The sequence below is a fragment of the Sycon ciliatum genome, chromosome 13 (assembly GCF_964019385.1).
Source record: "Sycon ciliatum chromosome 13, ocSycCili1.1, whole genome shotgun sequence".
Classification (NCBI taxonomy): Eukaryota; Metazoa; Porifera; class Calcarea; order Leucosolenida; family Sycettidae; genus Sycon; species Sycon ciliatum.
In genome coordinates, this window is record NC_088655.1 from 20,134,371 (window position 1) to 20,156,984 (window position 22,614).

General features: G+C 46.9%; 1 protein-coding gene across 3 annotated transcripts in view; it reads left to right on the forward strand.

Annotated features, from left to right (window-relative positions):
* Positions 1-22,258, forward strand: part of LOC135829930 (ankyrin-1-like) — a 27,728-nt gene extending 5,470 nt beyond the window's left edge. Inside the window, exons 1-14 of one of the 3 annotated variants that reach the window (XM_065342315.1) lie at positions 2,186-2,354; positions 2,554-2,642; positions 3,407-3,505; positions 4,085-4,183; positions 4,764-4,862; positions 5,443-5,541; positions 6,122-6,220; positions 6,801-6,899; positions 7,499-7,597; positions 9,983-10,034; positions 12,818-12,845; positions 15,154-15,191; positions 19,439-19,817; positions 20,803-22,258. In XM_065342315.1, coding sequence (XP_065198387.1) covers positions 2,577-2,642; positions 3,407-3,505; positions 4,085-4,183; positions 4,764-4,862; positions 5,443-5,541; positions 6,122-6,220; positions 6,801-6,899; positions 7,499-7,597; positions 9,983-10,034; positions 12,818-12,845; positions 15,154-15,191; positions 19,439-19,773 — 1,212 coding nt within the window. In that variant the 5' untranslated portion in view covers positions 2,186-2,354; positions 2,554-2,576 and the 3' untranslated portion in view covers positions 19,774-19,817; positions 20,803-22,258. Of the gene's footprint in view, positions 1-2,185; positions 2,355-2,553; positions 2,643-3,406; positions 3,506-4,084; positions 4,184-4,763; positions 4,863-5,442; positions 5,542-6,121; positions 6,221-6,800; positions 6,900-7,498; positions 7,598-9,982; positions 10,035-12,817; positions 12,846-15,153; positions 15,192-19,438; positions 19,818-20,802 lie in introns of those variants that run through there. The other 2 variants (XM_065342314.1, XM_065342317.1) reach the window with 2 other exon arrangements.
* Positions 22,259-22,614: the final 356 nt, after the last annotated feature.

The window sequence follows — 22,614 nt, forward strand, 5'->3', positions numbered from 1 at the left end:
ACGAACTAGAACAGGATTCACCAGAACAGCGCGTTTGGTTGGGACTGCACCTGTTCTGGGTCGGCCAGAACATGTTCTGCTTGCTCCGGCCTCGAGGCCGGAGCAGACCGAGCAGTTTCACTTTTTCACAGTGAAACCTGGCGGGAACACCGATTTTGGTCCCAAATGATCACGTGCTTACGCTTTTGGGTTGGATTCGTTGTACCGTACAAAGTGACCATGGTGACCCATACACATTTTGAAGAATGCACCAAGTTTGGCACATTTCTCCACAAAAATGTGCTCTGTTTCTGGAGTACCATTTGGTTGGCATGAGGCTGCTCCATGTGCACCAGCTGTTCGATCCTGTAGTAGATCGTACCAACCAAACGCACCCTAAGAGAGCATGTCTAATAAAACCAGAACATAATTGAGCCGCGACACGACAAAAGGGTGCTTATGGCACGTGACATCAAACTGCGAAAGACTCGTTTGAAAGTTGAGTATGCAATATTGAGAGTGCACATTTTCTTTTTGAATTTAATCAGTTTTGTTGCGATTTATCAAGCTTTTTGAATGCGTTTTTTTGCAACAGAAGCAGTGAGAATTCAGCCATTGCGCTGTTTCCATAACTCAATTTGCGAAATTTTTGCCTTTAGCACCCTTTTGTCATGGTGCGGCTCAATTATGTGCAAGTCGGTCTCTTAGATTTCGCTCAAATTTTGCAGGTAGGTTTGCTTTGGGGTGTAGATCGACATTCCAAAGTCCGCGCAAAATCTTTTGAAGAGAACCATGAAATTGGCATACCCCTCAATATTGGCCCAATATTAGCACGATTTATGGGTCTACAAAGGAGCCACGGCACAGCGTACAAGAACAAGCTACGAACAAAACTCCATCAAGCCAACATTACCTCACCTTAGAAGAGTTCTCTGGGCAGCACCGCTTAGCCACGCCAGCATCCCAGAAGACGAGGGCAGTCATCCCTTGACGCCACAAATGATCGTCTTGAAAATAGCCAAATTAGAAGCGCTGATAAAACAGCGAGCTACGTCCTCAATTAGCAAACACTATACACCGGCAGATAGTAGAATACCTCTTCTAGCACTGAGGACATGTCCCCCATCAAAAAAGGCCATCATCCTTTTGGGGTTTTCTTGAAATAAACAATTTTGAATTTTTCCACTCGACCATTCTGAAATACGTCCAAACTCATACCTGCGCAGGAAAGCTCGCCCTCCGCGACGTCTAGTCAGCAATTTCTACTCCAACACCACTCCCAACGCTGCAGAACAAAGTGTTTTGTTGGCTCTGAAAAGGAAAAGCAACGGTGATCACTTGTCACTCCAAACGACAAGCTTTTCCTTTCGCCACCAACATTTTTCGGTGCAACAGTTGATGCAAAAGTGACTGAATTTTTGTGTGTAGTTTTTGGATTTTACTGGAAGAGGAATAATGAATTAATCACGTGCCTCGTGACACAAGAATGCCAGGTCTCGTAGATCGCGGTTCAGCAGTTCCGAGTCACCTGCACCTGCACTTACATGGATCACCCGTTGATCTAGATCGGATCAAGTGCATCTTGATGTCCAGCTCAAAAGCACGCATGTCGTATTGTAGGCCTTCCAGCCGGGACTTTCCCTCAACATGCAGCACAGAGACTACATATAGGGCGAGTAGGGTCAAATCACGTTGTTCATGACGTAAGAAATCTGCCATGTGGGCGCGCCACATATCCCATGCAACCAGTGTAGGAGGCGCGCTGGTCAACTCCAAGCGACCTTGATGGCATGGACCACGGTCATTCCTTGCTGTTGCAGATCTACGTGGATCATCAGCATGTAAACTAGCCGTAGTTCCTGTTGCACCATGTTCGGGATATGCGAAGTTAGTGTGAAAAAATGCATCCCTGTTCTTACTGCAAGAGGAAATATCTCAAAGAATTCTTGTCAATGCAATACTGCTAGCGCTATAACGATAATTTCTGCATGTTCTGAGCAGAGCATGCAAGAAATAGAATGCATCTTACCTCCTCCCTCATGGTCCGTTTCGAATAGCACCTCAGGAACGATCGCGATCGTGTGCATTGTGTCGTGCACAAGAAAGCATTATTCTACATCACGATGCCCGTGATTTCATCATTCCTCTTGCAGTAAAATCCAAAAACTACACGCCAAATTCAGTCACTTTTGCATCAACTGTTGCACCGAAAAATGTTGGTGGCGCAAGGAGAAGCTTGTCGTTTGGAGTGACAAGTGATCACCGCTGCTTTTCCTTGTCAGAGTCAACAAAACACTTTGTTCTGCAGCGTTGGGAGTGGTGTTGGAGTAGAAATTGCTGACTAGACGTCGCGGAGGGCGAGCTTTCCTGCGCAGGTATGAGTTTGGACGTATTTCAGAATGGTCGAGTGGAAAAATTCAAAATTATTTATTTCAAGAAAACCCCAAAAAGGATGATGGGGGACATGTCCTCAGTGCTAGAAGAGGTGTTCTACTATCTGGCGGTGTATAGTGTTTGCTAATTGAGGCCGTAGCTCGCTATTTTATCAGCGCTTGTAATTTGGCTATTTTCAAGACGATCATTTGTGGCGTCAAGGAATGATTGCCCTTGTCTTCTGGGATGCTGGCGTGGCTAAGTGGTTCTGCCCCAAGAACTCTTCTAAGGTGAGGTAATGTTGGCTTGATGGAGTTTTGTTCGTAGCTTGTTCTTGTACGCTGTGCCGTGGCTCGTTTTTAAGCCCATTAATCGTGCTAATATTGGGCCAATATTGAGGGGTATGCCAATTTCATGGTTCCCTCCAAAAGATTTTGCGCGGGCTTTGGAATGTCGATCTACACCCCAAAGCAAACCTACTTGCATAATTTGAGCGAAATCTGAGAGATCGACTTGCACATATGTTCTTGTTTTCTCAGACATGCTCTCTTAAATCAGTTGTTTCTCTGACCATCTCCCACCTGGAATCTTGTCATGACCTGAACATATGTTCATACACTAACTCGAAGCCAGTTAAAAGTTCACCACAAGAAGTGGAAATAAATCAAAGACGGAACTGTGGAAGAACTTTTGGGCAAAATCCTGCTGTCTACTTGAAATTGGTCAATTCAATTCCACTTCATACTATGCTCATGCGAAGGTTTTGCATGTTTACGCTCTCAACATGCAAATAGATTTGGCACCCAGAGTCGCATTAACATTGCTTACTAGCTTGGATTCACTGGATGGTCACTCATAAATCGTCAATTGCTAGCCCTGAGTGAAAGTTCAAACGTACAAAATGAGACAATGTGTGGGATAAATTGTGAATTTGTCAACTGTTGCATTCTACTCTCCACTGGTATGCTGCATTGATTTGCACTTGTGATTGTGATCTAATACGTAACTTATTAAGTACTTTTCGCGGATCCCTGTTTCTTTCCTGTTCTTCCAGGCTGGTGACACTCCGTTGCACTGTGCCGTCAAGAGACGCTATATCGGCATTTGCAAAATGCTGCTCGATGCCGGTGCCGAGAAGGACATGGAGGATAGGGTAAGAGTACAATTTCGAGTGTAGTGCCCGGTGTACATGTATGTACTGTTTTCACTTTTTACCCAATACGTACAGTAAAACAAATGTTTCTCTGACCATCTCCCACCTGGAATCTTGTCATGACCTGAACATATGTTCATACACTAACTCGAAGCCAGTTAAAAGTTCACCACAAGAAGTGGAATTAAATCAAAGACGGAACTGTGGAAGAACTTTTGGGCAAAATCCTGCTGTCTACTTGAAATTGGTCAATTTAATTCCACTTCATACTATGCTCATGCGAAGGTTTTGCATGTTTACGCTCTCAACATGCAAATAGATTTGGCACCTAGAGTCGCATTAACATTGCTTACTAGCTTGGATTCACTGGATGGTCACTCATAAATCGTCAATTGCTAGCCCTGAGTGAAAGTTCAAACGTACAAAATGAGACAATGTGTGGGATAAATTGTGAATTTGTCAACTGTTGCATTCTACTCTCCACTGTTATGCTGCATTGATTTGCACTTGTGATTGTGATCTAATATGTAACTTATTGAGTACTTTTCGCGGATCCCTGTTTCTTTCCTGTGCTTCCAGGCTGGTGACACTCCGTTGCACTGTGCTGTCAATCAACGCTATTTCAACATTTGCGAAATCCTGCTCGAAGCCGGTGCCGACAAGGACAAGAAGAATAGTGTAAGGGTACAGTTTTGAGTGTAGTGACTGGTGTACATGTATGTACTATTTTCACTTTTTACCCAATACGTACAGTAAAACAAATGTTTCTCTGACCATCTCCCACCTGGAATCTTGTCATGACCTGAACATATGTTCATACACTAACTCGAAGCCAGTTAAAAATTCACCACAACAAGTGGAAATAAATCAAACACGGAACTGTGGAAGAACCTTTAGGCAAAATCCTGCTGTCTACTTGAAATTGGTCAATTGAATTTCGTTTCATACTATGCTCATGCAAAGGTTTTGCATGTTTACGCTCTCAACATGCAAATAGATTTGGCACCCAGAGTCGTTTTAACCTTGCTTACTAGCTTGGATTCACTGGATGGTCACTCATAAATTGTCAATTGCTAGCCCTGAGTGAAATTTCAAACGTACAAAATGAGACGATGTGTGGGATAAATTGTGAATTTGTCAACTGTTGCATTCTACTCTCCACTGTTATGACGACATTGATCTGCACTTGTGATTGTGATCTAATATGTAACTTATTCAGTACTTTTCGCGGACCCCTGTTTCTTTCCTTTGCTTCCAGGCTGGTGACACTCCGTTGCACTGTGCCGTCAAGAGACGCTTTATGGACATTTGCGAAATCCTCCTCGAAGCCCGTGCCGACAAGGACAAGAAGAATAGTGTAAGGGTACAGTTTTGAGTGTAGTGACTGGTGTACATGTATGTACTATTTTCACTTTTTACCCAATACGTACAGTAAAACAAATGTTTCTCTGACCCTCTTCCACCTGGAATCTTGTCATGACCTGAACATATGTTCATACACTAACTCGAAGCCAGTTAAAAGTTCACCACAACAAGTGGAAATAAATCAAAGACGGAACTGTGGAAGAACCTTTAGGCAAAATCCTGCTGTCTACTTGAAATTGGTCAATTGAATTTCGTTTCATACTATGCTCATGCAAAGGTTTTGCATGTTTACGCTCTCAACATGCAAATAGATTTGGCACCCAGAGTCGTTTTAACCTTGCTTACTAGCTTGGATTCACTGGATGGTCACTTAAAAATTGCCAATTGCTAGCCCTGAGTGAAATTTCAAACGTACAAAATGAGACGATGTGTGGGATAAATTGTGAGTTTGTCAACTGTTGCATTTTACTCTCCACTGTTATGACGGCATTGATCTGCACTTGTGATTGTGATCTAATATGTAACTTATTCAGTACTTTTCGCGGACCCCTGTTTCTTTCCTGTGCTTCCAGGCTGGTGACACTCCGTTGCACTGTGCCGTCAATGAACGCTATATCGACATTTGCAAAATCCTGCTCAAAGCCGGTGCCGACAAGGACAAGAAGAATAGTGTAAGGGTACAGTTTTGAGTGTAGTGCCTGTTGTACATGTATGTACTATTTTCACTTTTTACCCAATACGTACAGTAAAACAAATGTTTCTCTGACCCTCTTCCACCTGGAATCTTGTCATGACCTGAACATATGTTCATACACTAACTCGAAGCCAGTTTAAAGTTCACCACAACAAGTGGAAATAAATCAAAGACGGAACTGTGGAAGAACTTTTGGGCAAAATCCTGCTGTCTACTTGAAATTGGTCAATTGAATTTCGTTTCATACTATGCTCATGCAAAGGTTTTGCATGTTTACGCTCTCAACATGCAAATAGATTTGGCACCCAGAGTCGTTTTAACCTTGCTTACTAGCTTGGATTCACTGGATGGTCACTTATAAATTGTCAATTGCTAGCCCTGCGTGAAATTTCAAACGTACAAAATGAGACGATGTGTGGGATAAATTGTGAATTTGTCAACTGTTGCATTCTACTCTCCACTGTTATGACGACATTGATCTGCACTTGTGATTGTGATCTAATATGTAACTTATTCAGTACTTTTCGCGGACCCCTGTTTCTTTCCTTTGCTTCCAGGCTGGTGACACTCCGTTGCACTGTGCCGTCAAGAAGGGCTTTATTGACATTTGCGAAATCCCCTTCGAAGCCCGTGCCGACAAGGCCATGGAGGATAGTGTAAGGGTACAGTTTCGAGTGTAGTGACTGGTGTACATGTATGTACTGTTTTCACTTTTTACCCAATACGTACAGTAAAACAAATGTTTCTCTGACCCTCTTCCACCTGGAATTTGGTCATGACCTGAACATATGTTCATACACTAACTCGAAGCCAGTTAAAAATTCACCACAAGAAGTGGAAATAAATCAAAGACGGAACTGTGGAAGAACGTTTAGGCAAAATCCTGCTGTCTACTTGAAATTGGTCAATTCAATTCCACTTCATACTATGCTCATGCGAAGGTTTTGCATGTTTACGCTCTCAACATGCAAATAGATTTGGCACCTAGAGTCGCATTAACATTGCTTACTAGCTTGGATTCACTGGATGGTCACTCATAAATCGTCAATTGCTAGCCCTGAGTGAAAGTTCAAACGTACAAAATGAGACAATGTGTGGGATAAATTGTGAATTTGTCAACTGTTGCATTCTACTCTCCATTGTTATGACTGCATTGATCTGCACTTGTGATTGTGATCTAATATGTAACTTATTGAGTACTTTTCGTGGACCCCTGTTTCTTTCCTGTGCTTCCAGGCTGGTGACACTCCGTTGCACTGTGCTAGTAGGCAAGAAAATATCCCAATTTGCGAAATCCTGCTCAAAGCCGGTGCCAACAAGGACAGCCAGAATAATGTAAGGGTACAGTTTCGAGTGTAGTGCCCGGTGTATGTACTATTTTCACTTTTTACCCAATACGTACAGTAAAACAAATGTTTCTCTGACCCTCTCAAACCTGGAATCTTGCCATGACCTGAACATATGTTCATACACTAACTCGAAGCCAGTTAAAAGTTCACCACAACAAGTGGAAATAAATCAAAGACGGAACTGTGGAAGAACGTTTGGGCAAAATCCTGCTGTCTACTTGAAATTGGTCAATTCAATTCTGTTTCATACTATGCTCATGCAAAGGTTTTGCATGTTTACGCTCTCAACATGCAAATAGATTGAGCGTCCCGAGTCGTTTTAACCTTGCCTAGTAGCTTGGATTCACTGGATGATCACTCATAAATTGTCAATTGCTAGCCCTGAGTGAAAGTTCAAACGTACAAAATGAGGCGATGTGTGGGATGAACAGTTTTCTGTGTGTGTGGGATAAATTGTGAATTTGTCAACTGTTGCATTCTACTCTCCACTGTTATGACGACATTGATCTGCACTTGTGATTGTGATCTAATATGTAACTTATTGAGTACTTTTCGCGGATCCCTGTTTCTTTCCTGTGCTTCCAGGCTGGTGACACTCCGTTGCACTGTGCCGTCAATCAACGCTCTTTCAACATTTGCGAAATCCTGCTCAAAGCCGGTGCCGACAAGGACAAGAAGAATAGTGTAAGGGTACAGCAGGGCCATCCCCTGGACTATCAAAATGGGTGCTTTATTATTTTTCTGTGCCCGCCCGCCTAGCAGCCAAAGCCTCCCAAACACCGCATTGTTCATCAGTTTATAGAAGTCTTTGGAGAAATCATCCTGTGCCTTCTTCCGGAGGTCTGTATTCTTCTCGATGTAGTTTCTCATCCACGGTGTCTGAGTAAATTTCAGAGCACGATGAATTTTGACACAACGTAGTCCGAGCTGAGTGTAGAGTTTCAAGTTTCGGTAATGGAGAACGTACTTTGTCTTATCCCTCAAGTTTGGTACAAGTTTGAGAGCATCTACTCCGGAAGAATTGAGTTTATCAACAAGCTCCTGCTGGTATGGAGATAACATGTCCTCATTGACGGAAAGACGTTCCGGAGCAACTGGATAATCGTTGTGCTTCTCATGAAGTTCGTGTGGATATTCCAGATCACACTCGACGATATACCCCGATGAGGAATCGTCTTGAGTATTCAGTATCTTGTTCAGGAGTTTCTCTGATGGTTTCTCCCACTGAAAATCAGACACTGGGAGATGCTGTGACATTGCCCAACCATAGAGATTGTTGGCATCGAGATACTGGATAAATGACGATGGCTGATCAGCATCAAATTTCTCCTGATAGTGATTATTAGCAGCAGCATATCGTTGTGAGACCATCGACACACCGCCTCTCATTCCTGATTCTACAAACAAGTGCTGATCATAGTCTGTTAGTAATTCCAAGGACACACCTGAGTACATCAACAGAGCATCCCAGGCAAATCCAGGCAGAGTGTAGTAATTTGCTGGATCCAGCTGATACGTTCTGACAGGCGATGGTACGTAGAAGGTGCGAGAGATGAAAATTTCTATTTTTCCAAGCCGTGCAGTAGGCCTAGGGCCTGCTCACCAAGCGAGCAGAGATTCCAGGTGTCAAGGACTTCGAGATTTTCCACGATTACGATGGAGCGGGATCCCACTCGAGTCATGTCAAAATGCAGAAGGAGCCATCCATGAAATCTCTGTATCGCTCCAGCCCAGTCTGCCAGCTGTCCTGTGACGACTTGTTGTCGTTTTGGATAGAAGTGACAGTTTAGTAGTGGTATTAGACACCCACGCATATGGCCGATTGGTTTGCAGGCCTGCCTGCGAATCATGAGGTCCCGGGTTCAAGACCCGCGCTGGTAGCAGGGAGCGTGTAAAAAGACTTTTTAAGCGTGTTGAACTGCGCCGACACCCACGGTCAACTGGGTACTCACAGCTCGGAGTGAGAATAACAAGGATGCAGTTTACAGGGTTATGGGCCGTTACACGCCCGATTGGTTGAGAGACTAACCTCCTCTCCCCTGACTCACTTGTGAGGTCTGCATTCGCCACTAAGGTTAACAGGCATAGTGGTGGCCTGCGGATGCGAAGGCTAGTTTGTGTGTTTCTGAACATTCAAGCGATGCCGACGCGGATCCCGCGAATATTATATTATTATATTAGACACCCTTAGCAAACAACGTTATGTTGTAACGGTATTACCGCAAAGGGGAAACTACCGTGATTTGGGCTCGACCTTTAGCAAGATACACGCTATTTTTAGTACGCTGTTGCCACGAGAATAGCTTTTACTTAGCGTGGTACAATCATTTATGTCACCATATACGCGATACAAGGTGAAATGCGTACGGACTATGCAATATTTGGCCAAAAAACGTACCGTTGGTCACAACGATAAATCAGCCCCCATAACGTTTCTACGCTGCAGCTTCAACGCTATTTGGGTGATCAAGGTACGAGTGCCCTTTAAGCCGATCATGAAAATGTTTTTAATCATGACTGTGTTAGATGAAACCAGCAGCTAACTTCCTGCCCTACAACTACGTGAATACTGAAGGTCGATCGCCACGCGAATCTTTCTTTCTTGCCGAGAGCTTTCTGGCCCCCACACACCGTCAGGTTCTAGAAATGTGTCCACTGACTAGCTGCTGCTAGTATCATTCTTTTCTTCAGCTCCACGAGCGAAAGACTCCAGCGCAGCAGTCTGTTGTACTAAGTCTTGTTAGTTGTAGCTGCTCTTCCCTGGGAAGTAGGAAGTAATAGGTGAGAAGTTGAGAACTGATGCACAGTTCTTCAAACCATCCTTCACAGTACATGATTGGCGGATGCAGCGGGTGCCTGATCACAACTGACAGACTTCATACTCTACATGTTTCGACTTCTACAGGAAAAGTTGCAGTTGCTTGAGTTTGACGGAGTCATGAAAATACGACTAGATCATGAGTTCAACTCCCTACTGGACTTCCGACTGTTTATAGGACTGCACACTGAGTCCAGTGGGTGTATGTTTATGTTTGCTTGCTTGCAATTTGTCTCTTGCAATACCTGCAGGATGACGATGAAATGTTGGTGGAGCACCCAGGATCGGCCTCTCCTCATTCAGGTTAGTTGAATATGCAATGTAAAACGGTAAGGTACTTCCAAATGAGCTTTGCCTGAGATCGCGTAAGCATGAAGCTGGAGTCGCAATAATGTCAACCGCCCAATATTCGCGTCGCTAAATTTTCGCTTTCTCGGAACCAGCGAGTCCACAATGTAAAGTGTTTCCGGATCACTGTGGCCACACGCATACATCCACTGTTAAGTTGGACATAATCTCTCCTCACAGACAGCCTCCTCTTGAATTTAAAAGTCTAACAGCGTTCACGTCAATGCTCAACTTACTCTTTTGCTCACTGAGCAATGAAGTCTTTTCATTTTCTTTCTTCTGTCTTCTTTTTCAACTTAATCCTCCCTACCCGATCCCCCTTTGGCTTTGGTGCGTCCATGGAGCTATGAAGCCGAGACCTCTGGTCGGCTGAGCTTAATGGGTCCCACCACCACACTCCATTATTCACCCCAGTGTCTGGAGATATGTGGATATTGTAGGAAAAAATGACTTCACGATGGTTAAAGGGGAACTGTCACCAAAATTTTCTTTGTCTTATCTTGTAGTTCTTTGGCTCCTGATCACGATGGTGTTATTCGTTTTTCTCCGCAATGACTGGAAGTGGGTGAAAACTTGAAAAGATAGTCCCCAAAATTGTCCCGAAGTACCGAGTGACGTCTCGCCGGACTTGACCTCCACGCGTACATTCATCGTCAAAAACGAAGTCCAGCCCGTGTGCTGGTCGATCGAGCCAACTGTTCGATGTACGGTGCACGCTTGCCTTCTGAACTCGGACACTCGATGTGTAGACCCGGGTGCTCGAATGAGAGACAGGGTACTAAAACAGAAACAGCCTGAAATTGTACCTTAACTTGTTCCGATTTCGTTTAGTTTTCACGAATACCATCAACATACGGCCCGCTAATGGTATGCCAAATTTCAGCGCTGCCCGGTAAACGGTTTTTGACATACTCGCGACCCACTTTTTGCTAGGTCCTTGATTCGAGGATGTGGGTCTCCTGTACGGTGCTGCCAAAGACCTGCTGAATCTGCGGCTCCACTGACCATCTTGCTCTCAAAAACGAAGTAGTAAGTTACTACTCCCTGCCCTCAACTGCCACACCAAGCGTAGACGATGGTAGACCCGTGTGCTTGAATCGGAGACGATCTGACGAGTTTGCTGTTTCTGATTCGAGCACCCAATTTTTAAATAAAAAATCCGAAGGAAATACGACAATTCTACTGCGTACTGTAGCTTGTGTTGTAGCGCACCCAGGTTCTGAATTCCTGCTGGGTGGGTCAAGCCAGACTCTCTTCCCTGTTCCATCGCCTCTCCAAAAGTATATTCTGACATTGTTGAGATTTACAGATGAGAAATTTCACACCTGTCAAATCGTTTCTGATTTGAGCACCCGGGTCTACGTTGTACACAATGAGAACGCCGAAAAGGGACAAAATAAACAAAAGTCGACAGCAGTTTGTCGCACTGGTACTTCCTCCACGAAGCTCCAGCTCTTTGTTTTATTTGTGATTACGAAGGAGTAGAAGGATGTTTGTTTGCTGTTAGTGTGACACACATACCTCGTGCTTGAAAATGATGTCGTTGTATCGAAGCTGAAGGTGGCGGTGTTGCCCAAGCGGCTCTGAAATGAAAGACGTCGGAGTTTGTCATCTGCATCTTCAGCAACATCGCCAGATGAATCGCCTTCACGTACCTACATTGTGTTCCTTTGGGGCTCGGGTTGGTGGTGTTATCGCCGGCCAGAGGAGTACTGTTTTCTGCATACGCACTCATCATCGTGTTGTTCCTCACACGAAAAGTTCAAAACAACGACGTACTTCCGTTCTCAAAAATAAAACTTAGATCCTCGCGGAAGAAGTCAAAAAGGTGAAAGCTCAGCTGCTTTTTATTTTGATTTGGCTGTGTAGCTGCACGTGGTTCTCTGCCTCTTTGGCATTCTCCTTCGGTACGACGTACCCATCTGTGTTACAGTTCAAAAGGCACACGTGCACCGCACATTGGAACAGCTAGCTCGATCGACGAGCACACGGGCTGGACTTCGTTTTTGACGACGAATGTACGCGTGGGGGTCAAGTCCGGCGTGACGTCACTCGGTACTTCGGGACAATTTTGGGCACCTTCTTTTCAAGTTTTCACCCACTTCCAGCCATCGCAGAGAGAAACGGATAACACCATGCATCGTGATCAGGAGCCAAAGAACCACAAGATAAGACAAAGAATTTTTTTGGTGACAGTTCCCCTAGCCGCCCCATGCCGAAAACCAACTATATAGCGACACACAAAATTATACAGCTGGGGGGGGGGGGGGGGGGGGGGGAGATCGATGGTACTTTACCACACATACCACGCGATCTCAGTGCCATAATCATGTCATGTGTGTGTGTGTGTTTGTGTGTGTGTGTGTGTTTGTGTGTGTGTGTTTATGTGTGTGTTATGTGTGTGTATGTGTGTGTATGTGTGTGTGTGTATGTGTGTGTATCTGTGTGTGTGTATGTGTGTGTGTGTGTATATGTGTGTGTGTGTATGTGTGTGTGTGTGTGTGTGTGTGTGTGTGTGTGGTAAGTGCGTGCATGCATGCGTACACGTGTGTGTGTGTGTGTGTGTGTGTGTGTGTGTGTGTGTGTGAGTGCGTACGTGCGTGCGTGCGTGCGTGCGTGCGTGCGTGCGTGTGTGTGTGTGTGTGTGTGTGTGAAACTGTTTTGTGTGTGCATGTATGTGTGCCCTGCACATGTGCGTGCACACGTATTCTGACATGCGTGCATGTTTTGCTGTCCAGTCAAGCGCGGGGCCCAGCAACAAGCAGAGTGAGTATAGTGTTGTCTGTTGCTGAATACCGGGGGGGGGGGGGGGCAGCCTCCTAGCCTAGGCCGTTCCTCTTTTCATGTATTACAGTCTATGCAGAGTTGAGTCACCGTGTATACTTTGGTATGCTGTGCTTGGTGAATTTCTAGGCTGGTCGTTCTTCGGCGCTCCATTCCTCAACACCCGATATAGCAGTGTATTAGTAATGCACGAAACTATAACAGTCGGTCATGGTCTCGAGAATATGAAGAAAAATTCAAGTGACTTTAAAAAGATAAGGAGATAGCTGGCAACTTACAAGTAGATCAGAGTCGTAGTGTGTATTATATTAATTATCATTTTACTTTGGCATTCCCAACAGAGCCCAAGGTCTTGTTGCAGTGTGCCCAAGATGTGTGTCTTGGTACAGTGGTTAGTGCTTGTTATCCAAGTGCGATTGCGAACATTTACATGTACATACAGTCGGATCACTTGGTTGTAATACTCCATCAGGCAAACGCAAACTAGTTTGTGGTAAAGAAGAAGAAAAAACGTCGATGCTCAACTTCTCCACCACATGTCTGTCAAACTTGGTGCGAGTGAGCCGTAAATTTTTTTAAATAATAAGTTTAAAAACTTATTCTATTCACGAATTCTTGCATCCAGCACCAGCTTGAAAGGTCTTCATTTTTAGCAATTACCGTAAAAGCCCTTGTATACGCCCACTCGAAATTACGCCCACCCTCCGTGTACACGCCCAGCCAGGGGAAGTCAACACTTTTGTTTCAAAATAGCGCCCATACCTATGTTTACGCCCAGGTATGCCGGCAACACCAGTCCATGTACAGGTGCTGATACCCAATACTTACTGCTATCCTTATTTCAAGTATACGCCTGGTTCCAAAATAACGCCCGTGCCCTTGTATACGCCCAGGAAATCGAGGCTGCTATTCTATACGCCCGGGGCCTATACACGGGCTTTTACGGTAGTTAATTTTACTTCAAAGTATCAACTAACACAAGGTGTTGTAGCATCTCTCCTATCATCTATCATTTAGTGCAGAGTATCTGCATTGAATTGTTTCACATCTATCACATGACAATATGGGGCAGCCATATTGGTTCCAACTCCACTCGACCCCTGCTGATATGTATGGGTCACACGATGTTGGCCATGTTGGTTCCACTGTCCACAGGCCAGGCGTGTGCCCCGGTGTCCTTCAAGGGGGTTCCTTTCTTTCACAAAATGAAGCAAAATCCTGCATTTTGAGCGAAAAAGGGGGGTTCCGGGCACCCAGGAACCCATACGGGGCACGCGCCTGCAGGCCATGACCAGTTTGTGCACAAATTTAGTCACATGACCAAGATGTGAACACCAGTCTATAACTGATTTTCACACAAGTATCCATGGTACAGTGAAACCTGTCTAAATCGACCGCTCGAGGGACCTTACAAATGTGGTTCCCGTATACAGGTGTTCTCCATATCCAGGGTCATTTGACTGGAAATAACATCCCCTGGTCCTGGTTGTAGTGGTCCGTCCACTAGGACATGTGGCCGCCTTATCAGAGTGGTTGCCTTGACAGGTTTTTCTGTATTGGTTTCCCCGTCCTGCTACACTGCTTATAGTAGTGAGTTCGGGTGAATCTTCTCCTGCCCAGCATAATAATGATACTGAGCCATACTTTCATTCACACATGCACGCTAGCTCGCACCCTGGCTACTGTTGTAAAGGCACGCTAACTTACGAGCAACGCCGTAGTGGTCACGCTGTGTGAGGACCATCCCAAGTGCATGGAAACTTGAACTGACATTCACAAGCAGTCACCCGCCACCTGTGTTTGTGTCCAGTCTGCCATTCAGGACTCAACACTCTGGTGTTTGGAGCACTACTGTATCAGCAGAAATATTCGTCTGCAATTTTATTGCGTCTTTTTCGTCCAAGGAGCTTTTGGACTAAATTAAATGCCGGACTAGTGTCGATATATTCTGCTTTTCAAAACACTCTTATGATCCATGGACGAAATTTACAACCGGACGAACTCCCTCTCTTTGGAGCTGGACGAAATTATTGACCGACAAAATTTTCTGCCAGTAAAGTTTATCAAACTGCCTCTACTGGCCATGAATGCACATAACATTTTCATGCATCTTCAATCTCTTCTTGATGCTGATTAAAAATGGGATGTTCAGCCAATAGTGTTACTTTAAAAAGAAAGAAGAAAGGGCCGATAAGTATACATCTCGTTACCTTGGTGGACTGTTAGTCATAACTCGTAACTTAAACATGTAGGTCCTTTCTTCTTTCTTCTTTGTGCTTTCTACTTTCAGTAGCGGAGCGGAGGCGCCAACGGCGAAAAAGAAGAAGTGTAAGCCTCGCAGCATTATGTGGTGCACTGTGTTATGCTGAGCGCTATGCTAGAGCAATATTGATGTATGAAGTGTTTGTTATTTTAGTTGAATCGATGTGTGTGTGTGTGTGTGTGTGTGTGTGTGTGTGTGTGTGTGTGTGTGTGTGTGTGTGTGTGTGTGTGTGTGTGTGTGTGTGTGTGTGTGTGTGTGTGTGTGTGTGTGTGTGTGTGTGTGTGTGTGTGTGTGTGTGTGTGTGTGTGTGTGTGTGTGTGTGTGTGTGTGTGTGTGTGTGTGTGTGTGTGTGTGTGTGTGTGTGTGTGTGTGTGTGTGTGTGTGTGTGTGTGTGTGTGTGTGTGTGTGTGTGTGTGTGTGTGTGTGTGTGTGTGTGTGTGTGTGTGTGTGTGTGTGTGTGTGTGTGTGTGTGTGTGTGTGTGTGTGTGTGTGTGTGTGTGTGTGTGTGTGTGTGTGTGTGTGTGTGTGTGTGTGTGTGTGTGTGTGTGTGTGTGTGTGTGTGTGTGTGTGTGTGTGTGTGTGTGTGTGTGTGTGTGTGTGTGTGTGTGTGTGTGTGTGTGTGTGTGTGTGTGTGTGTGTGTGTGTGTGTGTGTGTGTGTGTGTGTGTGTGTGACCACAAGGCCCCTGGAGAGTCTGGCATTCTACCTGAGATGGTGAAACATGCTGGTCCTGCTTTCACTGGCGCTCTACTAGAGCTAGTCCATCAGGTCTGGCGGGAGAGTTGCGTACCCCAGGCGTGGCGTGCTGCCGAGATTGTGCCGATCCCCAAAAAGGGTGACCTGTACAGATGTGACAACTGGAGGGGCATTGCCTTTCTCGACGTGGTGGGCAAAGTTGTGGGCCGTCTCATCCAAAACCGCTTGCAGATACTGGCTGAGGAGGAACTACCGGATTCGCAATGTGGCTTCCGGCGACGCCGCTCCTGCATCGACCAGATTTTCTCTGTCCTCCAGTTGACAGAGAAAGAAACTGTACGAACACTGCACCAGCAGCTTTGCAATCTTTATTGATTTAAAGAAGGCGTATGACTCTGTTCCTCGTGAGGCTTTGTGGGCTGCGTTGCGCGCTCTAGGTGTACCTGAGAGCCTGGTTCGTCTCATCGCGTCATTCCACGACGGCATCCGTGTTGGCAACAGGCGTACTGAAAAGATAGCGGTGAACAATGGTCTGCGACAGGGATGTACAATCTCTCCCGTCCTCTTCAATCTCTACTTTGCCCTTGTATTCGAGAAGTGGCGCAGTGAGGTGCAGCGTCGACATCCAGACGCGGGCATTGACTTGGTTCAACATCAACGGCAACTTGTTCAACAACAGCCGCACGTGTCACCAGCATTCTGCAGCTTTGGATGTGGAATTTGCTGATGATGATGCTCTAATGGTGCCCTCCCGTGAAGTGGCTGAGTTGGCACTTGAGTTTTTCCATCCTGTGGCATCAGCATTTGGTCTCACAGTCAACTTTGCCAAGACGAAGTTCATGTGTTGCGGCTTCGGCATTCCTGATGATGACCGCCGTCCCATCGTCATCGATGGTCAGTCGTTAGAGTGCGTGCCGTCCTTCATCTACCTTGGGTGCTTGATGACTCCAGAGGGCAGGATCGGTCCGGAAGTTGACCGGCGACTTGCGTAGGCTTCTCGGGCTTTCGGTGCACTCCGTTGCGTATTCGAAAACACCGCTATCTCCATCCGAGCGAAGCGAGTGATCTATGATGCCTGCGTGTTGTCCGTCCTCCTCTATGGCTCTGAATCCTGGCCTGTGCTGCGTCGGGATGAAGATCGTCTGGACCGTTACGATCACCAGTGCATCCGTGCTATCCTTGGCGTATCGCGCATGGACCAGGAAACGGACCACATCACCAACAGTGACCTGCGTATGCGCTGGGGTAATAGTGATCTGCTTTCTGATATCCTGCGTCGCCGGCGAATGCAGTGGCTTGGCCATGTTGCCCGCATGCCGGATGACCGCCTTCCGAAGCAGCTTCTGTTTGGTTGGCTGCCGCAGACTAGGCCAGTACATGGACCACGTCTCAGGTGGAAGGTCCGCGTTCGCTCGGATCTTACTCTACTCCATGTACCAGAGTGGTACAAGTCCGCACAAGAGCGACAAGAGTGGCGCAGCATCTATCTGCCCAGTGTGGACCGTCCTGCACCGGAGTCGGCTGCTCACTGTAACACCTGCAACAGAACATTCACCAAACAGTCGGGTCTTACACGGCACAAGTGCCTTGCTGAGCGTCGGCTTCCGGTTGAGCTTCAGCGTGGTGCACGGCATTGCAGCACCTGCCGGCGGTGGTTTAAAAGTGCGGGGGGGGGGGCTGGCTGTTCACCGTTGTCAGCCAGCACCATCTACAACAGTGGAGCCAACCGCTACTGCTCACGCCTCATCGCCGCCAGCCCAAGGATCTCTGCCGGGGGAGCCAACCGCTACTGCTCACGCCTCATCGCCTCCAGCTCAAGCATCTCTGCCCTCGGCATCCCCACCCCGGTACGCTGTCTCGACTGAGCGCTGCTGCGGTCATCACTGCAGTGTCTGTGGCCGCTGCTGCAAGTCGGCTTCGGGCTTCGGCCGCCACAACTGTCGGAGAGGCGGGTGCAGGTCTGTTGATCGTGGTCACTTTTCAACATGAGTGCGGGTGTGAGAGAGGTTTCCATTGGCTCCGCGGCATCCGGCGACATGTCTGCAGGGCGTCATGACTGCGCGTTCTCCTCTCCTCCCCTGCATCGGGGCGGCATAGCCAGTTACTGGCAGCTGTACACAAGGTCACAAGGTCAAGGTGTGTGTGTGTGTGTGTGTGTGTGTGTGTGTGTGTGTGTGTGTGTCAGCACAAGTTGCCATGGCTTGTGCTGTAGCATTGCTATCATCGCCTCCGACGATGGGCGTCAAAATGGTCAAATGGTGTGTGTGTGTGTGTATGTGTGTATGTGTGGGTGTGTGGGTGTGTGTGTGTGTGTGTGTGTGTGTGGTGAGTGCGTGTGTACATACATGCATACATGTGTGTGTGTGCCCGCGCGCACGCGTGCTTGTGTGTGCGCACGCAGATTGTTTAGTAGTTTTTAGCTCATGTAGTAGTTCAGTTGACCAGCTACAAGCTCCTAGCTGGCACAATTTGCCAATGCTCATTGCGCTAAATGTGCTGTACACAGTACAGTGGTGAAACAACCCAGGGGCATTGGAAGGTATCCTACATTTGTATCGGTATGAAAGACCCACGAATAGGCACTCCACCTGGGAAAGGTTTTGATAAATTATGCCAAAATAGCCTACTGTAAATCAAGGAATTTTGGCTGGTGAGAAACTTTGGCCGATCTCGAATTGAAACTTTTTCGGCCGTCATCATACTTTGGCCGAATGGGGTTTAGAAAGAAACGATCAGTAGGTGTTGCTTTCACATGCAGCCATGCCTCAATCAAGCATTATTTGCCTCGGTGACAAACTTGGCCTGCAACTTACTTTGGCCAGTTGGTACCAAGCGGCGAAATCAGCGAAATGATTTTGCCAGCGAAAATAAGTTGCTTTACAGTACTGTAATTTCACAAAATTTCGGTGTGCTTTTATTTTCGGTACTTTCGGTGCATCTGTTTCATACCTAAAATTTCAATACACCGAACAACCACTAACACATATAATCCAATAGGGAGCTGCTTCTCTGTACCGAAATTTTCTGTTCACCTAACCTGGCCTCTTGCCCTCATACCGAGAATATTGAGCACCAAAAATTTCTGAAATTAGAGTATTATTTCATTGCTCCAATAATCACCAGTTAAACTTATTGTTGCGACTTTGGCCGCACCTGCAGCACCAGTCCCGATGCCCCTGCAAGCGGTCCGTCGTATCGCTGCGGGGCCCGGCGAGTCAGTTGTAAACCTTTTCACTGCACAGGCTTGTGCTCATCAGAAGCGGGCGCTCGCAAGTCTGTAGAGCTGCATGATTGATCAAGTCCAGGCCAGGCCTGTTCCTAGTGTCGGATGGTTCTACTGAAGCAGCGTTAAGCCCAACACTGCTTTTGCATGGCTTGTCAATAGCTTCAGACTTAGGAACGGAATGTATGGAGTTGTGGTCACATCTTGGTCATGTGACTAAATTTGTGCAGAAAGTGATGTCATGTGACCAGTGGAACCAACATGGCCGACATCATGTGACCCATAGATACAGGAGTTGAGTGGAGTTGAACCCAACATGCCTATCCCGTACAGTCATGTGATAGATGTGAAACCATTCTGTTTCTCTATGTGTGTGTTGTGGCAACATTTTCAGACGAGTCTCTCGACCAACAGCTCTCTGACATAATAGCATGGAAGAGTGACGTCTTCACAGAACTTCTGCCTGACCTGGTTTCCACGCTAACTCCAGTTGCTATGCGTCTCCAGTGTGAGGCTAAGAAGCTGATTAAGCAGGAACAGCGTCAGCTGTTTGCATCATACATTGGCAAAGCAGCGCAGAATGAGGCATTGCTCGATGCACTACGCCTGGGTGATGACGAATCCTTCCACACCTTCCTTGAATGCATCCGTAAAGTCGAGCCAGAAGCCAGCGCGAGAAGGTTATTGGCCAAGCTGGAACCCGTCGACAAGTTCCGGCAGCACTGCTGAGGCCGCATTAGCGTCTGCAGGAGAATCCGCTGCTGATCCAGTGGGTAAGTAAAGAGCAGTAGGCTGTACAGGCAGTGGCCAGTTGGGACTTTTGCAGCTCCATAGTTGTTTTCCGTAGTTTTGGCAGCCCAGCTGGCATCAGCCCGATCTGAAGGCTTCCAGTAGCTAGCTAGCAAGCAGTAGGACTGGGAGGAGTAGTGCGATAGTAGTAGGGCGGTGTAGTGCGATAGTAGTAGGGCAGTGTAGTGCGATAGGGGTAGGGCAGTGAAGTGCGATAGGGGTAGGGCAGTGTAGTGCGATAGGGGTAGGGCAGTGTAGTGCGATAGGGGTAGGGCAGCGGATGAACAGAAGTGGCAGTCACAGTCCTTGTCACGGAAAGAGAGAAGCATGAAACTGGTGTTGCTTGTATCTATGCGCCGCACAGTTACATGCATGCCGATGTAACCCCCCTCTGAAGAACCCTGTGTACGCCTCTGGATCAACTAAGATGTAGTATTGACTAAACCACTCTATAAGGGGCCATCCGTAAATAATTATAAATATTTATTTGAAACGAAAACTAATCGTTTAGGGGGGGGGGGGGGGGGGGGGTGGTTAGCGCCTGTTCGTTTCTCGAAAAATATCGATGCACAGTTTGTATGTGTGGGCAAGTCCAGAAAAGAAAAGAAAATATATCGATGCTATGCATCGTTTGTATGTGTTCGTTTCTGAGGGAGGGGGGAGGGGGTGAAGAGAAACGACTAGTTTTCTTTTCTAAATAAATATTGGTATTTACGGATGGCCCCTCAGGAACGGATTTGTGGTGTGAATTTCGAAAAATGTCAGATGAGCTACCCGACCCCTCAAGTAGATCGTACTTCGGGTGACTAAGTACTTTCCGACTGGTGTCGCTCGAGGCTGCTTGGCCCTGCCACATTGTGTCCACCTGGTGATGCTTATCATTTTGCTCCTGTTGATGGTGCTGCTGGCGCTGCTGCTGCTGCTGGTGCTGCTATTGTCACTGCTACTGCTGTTGTTCTGTACCTGCAGTGTTTTGCTGAACTCCCAGGAGAACAAGATGACGTCACGCAACCAGAGCATCGTGTTTGCACCCAACTTCACACAGCCTCCGCTGGACAACTTCTCGGCGTCGCTGACCTCCTCACTCAGCCAAGTGGTTGCTCTGATGATCTCGCAGTGCCACCTTGTGTTTGGTACCACCGGCTCTGCTGCAGGGCGCACGGGAACAGGCTCAACGCAGACGAGAGAAGCGCCTTCCGCTGGACTTAGCAGTGCATCCGCTGCGAGCTTGACCAGCGACAGCGCTGCTCGTGGAGTTCCTCTCCCAGCGTACGAAGTCGTATCTCTGTCAAACCCAGGCTCTCGGCCACCATCCGTCACTGATAGTCATCCATCCATCGCTACAGCTCCAACCAGTGCAGGTTCCTCGCCGAAGCTACCAAGTCAGAGTCCGTCGCAGAAATCCCTGGCACCTTCCGCTTCTGCGAATCCCCCTGAGGAGTTTGAGATGTATGGCAGGACTCCTGTATGGGGAGCTCGATAGCGGAGGAGGCAACATGCGCTGCCGCAGTGCGTGTGTATGTGTGTGTGTTTGTGAATGTGTGTGTGTGTGTGTGTGCGCGCGCGCGCGCGTGTGTGTGTGTGGGGGGGGGGGGTACATGGTGTGTGTGTGTGTGTGTGTGTGTGTGTGTGTGTGTGTGCATGCTTACATGCTTACATGCATGAGCATATGTGCACGTGCATAGAGTGCGCACCATTCTATACAAGTCATAATCCAGCAGATAGTAAAGCCCGAAAACCAGTATTTTGATATAGTAGCAGAATTTCTCCGCACTTTCTGATCCTCTTGTATCCTCAATCATTTGTTTTTTGATTGTCTTGCTACTAACAGACCTCTGCAGTCAATTTGTGTGAAAAGAGTGAACACTTCACAGTGGTTGAGCATGCACGATATTCTAATGGCCATGTCAAAGTGTCCGGTGATGAACTGTGATGCGAGGTGGTCACTGTTCAGTTGTTCGATTGCCGTCACGAGTGCTCGTCACACCTTGAATACGAATTTATATTAGACGCTGCCGATTGCTGGCTCTTCGGTGCCTTTTCTACGTGTGTGCTGCTTCAATATGGTAGCCTGTTGTTCAATTTCTCATTCCCCACCGATTTGATCTATCGATTCCAACTAGTACAGGGACAAGTACGAGTACAATGATTTGCGATTTCCCCCAGTACACTCAGCCACTCCATTCTGCGTCATTATCATTGTTATGCATGGTATCATGATGACATCATTGGTGATGTCATGGCGGTATGACCATCATCTTCATCGCCAATCAATCACAACCTCTATCACCATCACAATCATTTCTATAATATTATTGCAAACAGCTCCAGCTCGTGTAAGCTATTTTCAAATACTGTCGACCTTACCAAATGAGGTCAGTGTCTTCACTGCCTGGCCAATGTTTTACAATATTGTTCAGAACAACCCTGAGACTTTGCTACAGTGTGTGGTTGTGGTGCGTGTGTGTGTGGGGGGGGGGGGGCACCAACATATTCGTGAATGGCAGTTCTCGACCGGGGGGGGGGGGGGGGGGGGGGGGGGGATGCATGTGTGTATGTCCTGGTAAGGGTTATTGTGAGCGTATACCGGTATAGGAGCACACTGGTTACGCTGTACTTTCCACCCTCTGATTGCGTCTTGTCGGCACTATCTACCACGCACTCGCTTACGTTAGAAGCCCCTTGCTGTGCTGTGAACTCGTGTGAACTCGTGTGCATGTGTGTGCCTGTGTGTATGTTAAGTTTACATGCACAGCTTGCATGACGTTTGGTTGAAAAATG